Source organism: Ipomoea triloba, chromosome 2, assembly GCF_003576645.1.
Source record: "Ipomoea triloba cultivar NCNSP0323 chromosome 2, ASM357664v1".
NCBI lineage: Eukaryota > Viridiplantae > Streptophyta > Magnoliopsida > Solanales > Convolvulaceae > Ipomoea > Ipomoea triloba.
In genome coordinates, this window is record NC_044917.1 from 16,810,862 (window position 1) to 16,821,380 (window position 10,519).

Sequence of the window (10,519 nt, forward strand, 5' to 3'; positions counted from 1 at the left end):
TGCTGGCTTAGTCGGATTGTCTGATTGAGTGTCAATTGATTCTTTTGGTGTTGTCGCAATGTCCGGTTCATTGGGTTCATCATCAACGACTACATTCACAGACTCCATGATTGCTCGAGTCCTCCTATTATAAATCATATGTACTTGACTATTTGGTGAGTATCCAAGAAATACTCCCTCGTCGCTTTTGGGTTCAAACTTCCCTCTTTGTTCACGATCAATCAAGATAAAAAATTTAGTACAAAAAATATGGAAATACTTCAGATTAGGTTTCTTACCTTTCCAGTGCGATTTTACTTATTTTGATAATCCCTAATGACTGACATACATGTTGCCTAACCTATATGCCGTTGACTAACACGCAAAACCCTAAACGATAGATCAATTAGAGAATTCAACAGAATAGGAATTAAGTGCGGAAATGTAAATTAAAAGGCAGAATATAAACTGATACATATATTGGTTACCCAGTTCAATACAATGTGTATCTACATTTGGCGGACGACCATCAGTGCGTCCAATCCACTATCTCCAACACCAATTGTACAAAAGATAAGAGATGATACAATCTCACCCAAGTGATCCACACAAGGTAAATACCCAACTGTCCAAGGCTATAGCAGATTGTCGAACTCGGAGATCTGTTCAACAGAAGTCCCTTTCTTGGAGAGTCGCTTTGCCACTGTCCGATTCGTTGACTCACTCTACACTGCACCACAGCTGCATGGTCTTCATATCCACAGATTAAGCATAAATGAATATCTTCTCAAGTTCTTCTTCTTAAATCTCTAGAACTTAGATCTTGAGAAGATGAGTTTATTAGAGTATAGCTTTGTAGTTTTCAAAAAAAAAAAAAGAGTATAGCTTTATAAAACTAAGGGAGAGATAGTATGTGATTCATGTCAAAATGGTTTCTATCGATACTTCAATTCTTGAATCAACTCTCTTTATATAGACTCTGTTTCTAGGTAGACACGGTAATCTTAGTTTGAATGTACATGTAGAAGATCACCGTTATACTCTCTGGGGTGTTCAAAGAGTAGAGAATTTCTTGTAATGTTACCCCTTCAATTGAAAATTGCTCTGCCAGATCAGCGCGGATAAGTCGGTAAAGTCCAACGGATACATTTTGGACGCTCTAGTGTAATGTCTGATCGATCAGGTCTTCACTCTTAACATTGATAGACTCAAAACTAAAACCTATCTAATAAGCCATAATAATTCAGCCAACTACAAGTTTGGAGTTTAGACTTAAAATACTAACATTTGTAATTCAATAATAAGCATCTTGCGATTTTCATTTCTTTTTTCATTCCAAGAATTATAAATCCATCAAGATTTTTCAAAATAAACATTAGCGTCTAATTACCCATAATTATGCGGTCATGACGTTCATCAGTTGCAAATCTAAATTTATTATTCTACTAATTATGTAGCGAAACTTAATAACGTCCATTATGGGAAAGTACATTTGATTAAAATCAATTCTAGGTCTTTGCATGAACTCTTGAGATACAAATTCGCTTTATTTCACACCACATCATCATTTTTTTTCTTTAACTACTAAGTTATGTCCGAAGTGACGATTTTAATTCGGAAGGACCAAATTAGTCATTTTATTACTTGACATAATCATAACAGAAATAGTTCTCGATAGACTAAAATTATCACTTCACATATAATATAAAGATTAAAGATGATCATGCGTATAACTAAGAGACTAAGTTTATATCAAGAGTATAACTGAAATGTAAAAAATGTAATTAAAAAAAAAAAAATCTTTGAAATGGACCGTCAATAAATTTCTGAACCGGAATCTTAACAAACAAAGACCGGTTCGGAAACCGTATCTAAAACTAAGTTTCATCTCGTTACTTCTCATCCATACACACCCTATCAGCCACTTCAATGGCTCTCACCGGAAATCGCATCCTCTGCAATACTCCCACCGGAGCACCGTATAGGCACCTCCCTGTCCGCCGTCCGTTCCTCATACCATGCTGGTCGACCCCGCCCCGGTCTCATGGAAGAAGCCATATCATCGTCTCGGCGGCGAAAAAGGGTAGGTTTGAGAGCAAGAACAGAACGGGTTCACTTTCAACCAAGGAAAAAGTTAAAGAAGATGAAAAACAGGCGGGTCAGCCTTCTATAGGAGCTGAAAATGATGGCCCGGAAAGCCCAATTGCCACTGCCGCCGATGGGTTTGTTATGCCGGTACTTCCCGGCAAGGAGACTGATTTTTGGGAAGGTCCTCAGTGGGATGCTTTTGGATTCTTCCTTCAGTACTTGTGGGCTTTTGGCATTGTTTTTGCGGTATAATTTCAATCCCTCCAATAATAAATTTGTTAGGATCAAATGCTTATGACGGTGCCAAAAACTATAGTTAATTGCCTCTACCCAACAATACCCTCTAAGCACCTGCCAGTCTTAATTGCTCTTGATAAGACTTAAACCCGTGACCTCACTCTAATATTACCTTTTAGTAACAAACACCTAAAAGTGAAGTCACAATTTTATTTCCTTATATAACTACACATTTTCTAGAGTCGAAGTGCTATAAATTTGGCCCTTTACTGGTCTCTGCCCCATGATGCTGGACTTCCTTACCGGCCTTGGGTTCCATAACTAATAAATCTCTTGCAACTTATTTGACTTTTTAAGTAGGAATTAGCTATTCAAATTCTCTTGTCTTCCATGTTTTATACCAATTAGAGATAGACAGAAAAATTTGTGCCTAATAGTGACAGAGTATTAGTTTGAATATCAGAAATGTTGAGCTGTTGATATGTTATTGAAAGTTGAAACTTGGGTGGTATTAGGTGAAGGTCTCATTTATTAATTCTTGATAGTCAAGTTATTTATTGGCTTTTTCTATGATGGGTGATACATAGTTTTTGGTCAGGTGAAAATGATTGTGTTGAGTAAAAAAATGAGGAGATGGTTACTTCAGCAGAACTCTGCTTACAAGTTTATCATATTAAATGTTAAGAGTCCCACATTGAAAATATAAGAGAAAATATATGGGTTTATAAGGGCATTGTTCGACTAGCTAATTGATTAGATTTTGTTTTTTTAGTGCGGTTTGGCTTATAATATTATTATAAATAGGCATTGAAGATGAAGAAGACAGTGTTGAGGCAGACTAGGCAACATGTTATGATAAAGTTTAAGTCTTTTTGCAATCATGCTGTTCAGAGGACATATGGTGGTTGTTCTTTAGTTGTTGAAAGAGAGCAAAAGTATAATGACTTGTCAGCTCACAGTAGAAAGTTAGGATTTGATTTAGATATAAGATCTGATCTCTACAAATTTCTTTAGTAGTGCGTAAGTGATAAGCTTAGGGTGAAATAATTCTTACCACTAAGGTCCACTTTGATCTTTTCTTGAAACGTCAAATTTACTATGATGCAATTAATTACAGGTGAAACTTACTGAGCTCTTCTAAGGGGTTATTTTTGTTTTGTATTCTTATCAATTAAGAAGACCTGTTAAAGAACATCTTCTTGAGCAATGTGTTCCTGGTACTTCTATATGCGTATATATCTACAAGTTGAGGATGTTTGGACTTTTAATTACATGCTTTACTTGGCAGTATAGGGCAGGGTTTTAGATTATGTGTTGGGAATTTACTTCTGTGGCATATATATTCACTAAGTTAAATGTTATGTATATATCTACTTGGAATTATCTGTTATAAAAATCAGCCTAGGTGGCCACCTACAGGCCGATTAGGCACTAGACGTCCCTAGATCGAGGGGATTTCACTGTTAGGTTGACATTAGTTTGCCGGTCGATTAGTCAGCCAACTTGGCGCCTAAATCGGCCAACTCGGTGCCGAACTCGACCAACTCGGTCAAGTGTTTTTTATTTTTATTTTTTTAAGGTATGCAATGTGTACATATGTGTTTTTCTTACTATTATTACTGGCCCGCCTAGGCGGCACCTAGGCGCTCTATGTGCTAGGCGCCCCTGGACGGCCAACTAGCGCCTTCTACAACATTGATTCTCATTAGTTGATATGTCATTCATTTTGCAGCTAATTGCATGTGGCATTGCTGTTACAACATACAATGAGGGAGCAACAGACTTCAAGGATACTCCAGCATACAAGGAATCGGTTCAGTCACAAGAACTCCTAGAAGGACCCGAAGCATCTGATTCAGATGTCTTTGAATCCAATCCAACCGAGGAAGCGCCTAGTTTGGAATAGCTTATTCTAATCATGGATTGTTTAGAGCTGAGATTGTGATACATTGGGTAATGACAAACTTATTTTATGTGTATTCCTTTGATATAGAAGTGATAGCCATGGAAGCCAAAAACTTGAAATCATATTTTCAATGAGGAATCAAAGTCTCATTACATATATTTGTCTTTTAAACTTTATACCCCTCTTGCATATAGTATGGTTACAAGAATACTTAGACCCAAAACAATGAACTCCAAGAAGTGAGTATTACAACCATCAGAGAATCCTTAACATTTATGTTTACACCCGAGCTATGCTGAAATCCGAACCCTATTAAACCAGGCATCCTAGGCTCAACTGTAACCACTGGAGAAGCTGGAACCAAAGACAATGAAGGAATAATTACTGAAATGTTTAATTTATGTAACTGTAGAATGGAGTTGTGTGCCATACCTGCAATAGTTGAGTTGTTTTTTGGCCCCGATGAAGTGGGTGCGAATGGTAGTAGAGACGGGGGCTGAGTGGTTATGCTAGGTGGTAGAGATGGCGGCTGAGTAGTTACGCCAGGAGCTAGCAACAACGATATAATTATTATCGTTATGTTATGTTAGAATGAAGATTTTTCAGAGGTAAAACGGGGAATAAGGGAAATCGTTATGTTATGTAAGATACCTGAACAGATGGAGGGGTCGATCTGCATGGTGCAGAGGGTTGGCAGCTGAAGAGCTAATGTGGTGTTGATCGGGAAAGCGCTCAAGGAGGAACCATTCATCAAGAGACATAGGCAACTAGCTTGCTGGGCGTAGAGTTGGCGGAGGTTAATGCAGCATTGCAGGGCAGGAAAGGGCACTGTGCCCTGCACAAATGGTCCACAGGGTGCTAAGGGCAGCAGGTAAGGACCACATTCAGCAATGCTGGGGTCTGGTGGTGAGTTCCCCACTGTTTGTGAGAGGGTGGTGGGCAGAAGTAGAGAAATGATATGAATAACAGCAAGGACTTTTGAAGAAGCCATAGGGAAATGCAGTCTTTTTTTCCTCTGTAGACTCTAGTTTTCAAACTCTTGATAGATAAAAGCAAAGAAGATTGCATTTGTGTGAGTTGCAGCATGCATCATGTGTGTAATTCCATGAAAAAGGCCACACATTTTGTCTGAAAAATTGAATCAGAATTGAAAATGCAGTTTGTGTGAGGCATCTGGTCTGTGTTTTTTGAGCAGTAATTAATTGTTGTCAGGGCAAACCATTGGTCTTGTTCCCTCCTAGTGATATATGTGTTTTGTGTTAGATCTAAGCGTTATACTATGTTTACTTTCTAGTATGTCACTTTTTCTGCAAGTTAAACACGTTGAATCACGGAATTCTTTGGTTATCTGGTTGTCATATCATTCTTTAAGTCATTTAACCACATCTCTCCATAGTAATCAAGCAAGGGCTGAACTCGGCGACGCTGAACATTTTTCCCACTAATCTGCCCCAAGAAGTACAGCTTGCAGCTGGAATAAGGTGTGTCAAATTCCATAAAGAAGAATATGTAAGTGAATATTCTAGATTCCTTGGAACTTTAGACATACTGACAGTACTTCTGAGATAACGAGGATTAACTCTGAGGATGTTCCAAGATAATATCAAGGAAACTAAGTAAGAAAGTCTGGCAAGACTGCTTGGAATACAAGCACTTCACCCTACAAATCAGCATATCTAGAAGTATCAGACACGAAAAAGAAGTGGATGCCCTTTTCTTTTGCAATCTTGTTGTTTTTTGATACTCCACTTAAGAATGGTGCTTTCCTACGCTTGACGAATAATATATAACTAGTATTTTACCAGTACAATCCGCGCAATTTCCTCTTCATGTCTGGTTACCCGATGCCATGGAGGGACCTACTCCGATTTCGGCTCTTATACATGCTGCTACCTTAGTAGCAGCGGGAATTTTTCTTGTAGCTAGGCTTCTTCCTCTTTTCTTAGTTATACCTTCCATAATGTATTTCATCTCCTTGATAGGAATCATAACAGTTTTATTAGGAGCTACTTTAGCTCTTGCTCAACAAGACATTAAAAGAGGTTTAGCTTATTCCACAATGTCTCAATTGGGTTATATGATGTTAGCTCTAGGAATGGGGTCTTACGCATGAACAAAATTATGTTATTATGAATTTTAAATAAAAAATTTAAAAAATATAAATATTTTAAAATGTACAATATAATAATATACTTGTAATTCCATATATTTGGTTAAGTATCTATTTTCATAACATATAAAATTTAAGTTTAAATTTTGTATAATTAATATAGTCTCTAATTAATCATGTACATAAACATTTAGATAAATTTATATAAAAAAAAATGTACATAATTAATTTGATTTATTCCTAATTGTATTTTATATATATTATAATTCCAACAATATGAATAATAACTAAGAAAATTATATTTAAAAAAATGTAAATTTTAATTTTTCTATTAGTAAATTTAAATTCTAATTAGATGCATTTCCTTAATGATTGTATAATACTCGTATAAGCAAATAATATTTATTATATGTATATAGGCAAATTCTATAATATAATTTCCATAATTATAATCACATTTAAAAATTAACAAAATTAGCATTTTAATTTTGTATGATTAATATAGTGCATAAATATAAGTATGTATTTTAAAAATTTTCTAAATAGTTATTCTCAAAAAAAAAATTTCTATATAGTTACATGTTTTATTAATTTTATAATCCATTTCCTTAAGTATATTTCATATTTTATTACTTATAATTAAGGAAACATATTTACAAATTAAAATAATTTAATTTTTAAATTTGTATGGATTAATATAGTCCATAACTATATTACGTATTTAGGCATATTTTTATTTTTTTACTTTTTTTTTTTTGAAAGCAAAAGATTAGCTATATTAAACTGATAATAATGAAGGAATACAATCAGGGGATAAGTATCCCAAGAGTGAGACTCAGACTGAGAGCCTGCAGCTTTAGATAAGGTATGAGTTAGCAGGTTCACTGACCTCTTAATAAAACGACAAACGAGAAATTGAAAGGAGGACATTATATTAAAACAATGACTTGAAATGTGTCCAGTATGGGAGAAGTCCATACATTTTTACTTAAAGTATGAGTTTATACAATTTTAAAATAAATTTTCCTAATTGCATTGTAGCAATTAATTTTTGTTTTGGTGAACTTGGCCCGTGAACTACAGGAAAACGTGTTACCACACTCTTATGGAATTAACAATAATTATGTTATTAACTTAAATAAATTTATTTTGAGCTCGTAATATTTAAATAATCCATACTATACTAGATTTGAAAATTTTTATAATTTATCATATTTTATAAAATGTGTTTACACCGTTTGTATTACAAATTTTTTAAATGAATGCAATAATATTTAAAATTGTCATTAGTCGAATGCTGAAATCATAATAATTATATATTTTACCTTTCACATTTTTAAACTTTGAAAATCAACATCACATGGATAAATTTATATATAGTAGTAATAATTTTGAGACTATTTTTAAAAGTTAGATGAAGTAAAAAAAATTTGACATGTAACAATGGTTTAATAGGTATGTATTATAGTTAAATGCAATCATTAACTTTTAAAAGTAAAAAAAAAAATGTATGCACTTTTATAACAATTCCTATTTACATCAAAGATAATTGCATTTTGTATGTTAATCAAATACAACTGCATCAAACCATCATTAGAAAATTAATAGCATAACATTTAAAAATATTTTAATAAAATATTAATGTGCATAACGATCTTTAGTCTTTTTTTTGTGCTTCAAAAGAACCCCATAGAGAGGCTATCTCACTCTTTGGACATAAGCACTAGGGATGTCAATCGGGCCAGCCATGTCGATTTTGGGCTAGCCCTGTCGGGTTGTCGGACTTATCAGATTCGGGTTGTCGGTTAATTATTATTTTATTCTCGGATTCGGGTTGGCCCTAACCCTAAACTTCAGATTGTCGGGCTTATCGTGCGCCCTAGACTATTTGAGAACTAAAATCGAAAATGAATACTTACATTCAATAAAACGGATCAAGTCGTCAACCGGATCCGAATTCGATAGAACGGGTCAACCAGATGAGCATTGACACTTTAATATTTAAATCAAGAGATAAATGAATACTTGCATTTGAATATTCGACAGAACATTAGAAGTTAGAACGGGTCAACCGGATGAGCATTGAGCATACTAAAATTTAACAAATGCAATTGCAATGGTTCGGTTTCAGTTCGGTTTAAGACGCCCAAACTTTAACATTTCCTAGGCGACAAGGCAGTCAAGGGGCGTCGCGACTTAACGGGGTGTGGTAATAACTATGCATGAAACATCACATAACGCAAATCCAAAATCTAATATCTAAATATTAAATACCAACATAACAAATTAACAATTCAAACAAATTAAAATAAAAAATAAAAACTATAATTGTAATTCTAGAACTGAAAACTGGAATGAATTTTCAAAACTAGAACTGGAAATTCATTCCAGTAAATTTCTGGAATGAATTTCTAAAACTAGAATTTCATTCCAGAATTTTGGAATGAAATTCCAAACTGGAAATTCATTTTAGTAATTCACTGGAATGAATTTCTAGTTTGGATTTATATATATATAATTTATATAATAAATAAATCTATATATATATATATATATATATATATATATATATATATATTTATTTATTTATTATATTATTTATAATATATATTTATATTTATATATTTATTAAAATTTTATTTAAAAATGTACCTAGTGATAAAAAAAAATACTAAAGATGAGCTCACCTATAAATTCCATGTATTTTTATGTTTCACACTTTCACATCACTTCTATAATAAAGAATAGGTTTCAATTGTTCGGACTATCGGGCTAGCCCATTTAATTTCCGGTTAGCCCTATCGGGCCATCGTGCTTATCGGTTTCGGGCTCATCGGGCTAATTTTTTTATCAGGCTATCCCGTTCGGGCTATAGCCCTATCGGTTTCGGGTTTTTTAGGGCTAGCCCATCGGGTTTGGGGCCGATTGGCATCCCTAATAAGCACCTTGCTTATCAGCCTGAAAAAGCAATCATTATTGCATGGACCATGGTCCACACAACTGTACTGAAGGTACATTATTTTTGTATTGTAGGTATATTATTTTAGGGTACATTATTTGATATACACTATCAAATAATGTACTTACAGTACAAAAATAATGTACTTTTTATTTTTGGTCCACAGCTGTGTGGACCATGGTCCATGCAATAATTTGCCATGAACAAGATCCAGCAAAGCCCTTGACGAAAATAAATAAAATGATATTATAAAAATGATAAAAAAAATAAATACATACATAAAGATAAGAAATAAATAACTACCATTATTTGTAAAATAATATTCGGGTTGTTGCTCGTTGATTCTACTATTAGAAAAATAAATAAACATCCTTGACTCATAATTATCACTCTAACAAATTTAAAAAGTATTGCTAAGAAAATGAGAGTCATAATGAATATTTTGAAATATACTTATATAAAACGTAAAAAGAACATTGTGGTAGAAGTGATTAGCACAATTTGAAACTCCCAAATGGGTATTTATAGGTTCTTTGAGTTAATTGTCAAAATTTATTAGATTGTTAAATTTGGTAAAATAAAATTATTGCAACTAATTGTAAAGTGATAACAAATTGACAATGATTTAAATTTAGTAATGTCAAATTATATTTTTAGCATAAATCATTACCATTATTTTGAGTCTAAATCAATACAAATATGAATCACTTACCTCAATTTAAGGCTCTGTTTGGCAGAGCTTATTTATGAGCTTATAGCTTATTTTAAACTACTAATAAGCTATAAGCTCTGTTTGATAATGTTCCTAAAATAAGCTAGTAGCTTAAAATAAGAGCTTATTTTTGAACGCTACATAAGGTAGCGTTTCAAAATAAGCTAGTAGCTTCATAACTCTTTTTCCATCTTTAACCTTATTATTTTAAAGAAATGAAATCCTTTACCCTTCCCAATTAAAACCTTTTTGGCTAAACCTTTTTGATTTTTTCTCTTCAATATGTTTGGTTGTAATTTCAATTTGACATTTGTGTTTGAACATTCATTTTTGTATGAACTAATCTTATAAATTATAAACATTTTGTTTTACTTTACATGTTTTCAATGATATGTTTTTACTTTATATTTTATTAAAATATATTAATTTCACTATTTTATGTTTTAATATATAAATAAACCTAATTAAATTTAAAACTATTTAAATTGTATGAAGATGTCCTTTATAGTCTTTTTACATTTATCAGCT

General features: G+C 33.1%; 2 protein-coding genes across 2 annotated transcripts; one reads left to right on the top strand and one right to left on the bottom strand.

Annotated features, from left to right (window-relative positions):
- The first annotated feature begins 1,867 nt into the window (after positions 1 to 1,867).
- On the top strand, positions 1,868 to 4,368 carry LOC116003878. Its single transcript, XM_031243822.1, has 2 exons — positions 1,868 to 2,313; positions 4,037 to 4,368. The coding sequence occupies exons 1-2, from the start codon at positions 1,909 to 1,911 to the stop codon at positions 4,208 to 4,210; spliced, it is 579 nt and encodes a 192-aa protein (XP_031099682.1). The 5' UTR covers positions 1,868 to 1,908; the 3' UTR covers positions 4,211 to 4,368.
- A 53-nt stretch (positions 4,369 to 4,421) lies between these two features.
- LOC116003883 (protein YLS3) lies at positions 4,422 to 5,201 on the bottom strand. Its single transcript, XM_031243827.1, has 3 exons — positions 4,800 to 5,201; positions 4,643 to 4,670; positions 4,422 to 4,564 (listed from the first exon to the last, which is right to left on the bottom strand). Exons 1-3 carry the CDS (start codon positions 5,199 to 5,201, stop codon positions 4,422 to 4,424), a joined length of 573 nt encoding a protein of 190 aa, XP_031099687.1.
- Between the last annotated feature and the right edge of the window lie 5,318 nt (positions 5,202 to 10,519).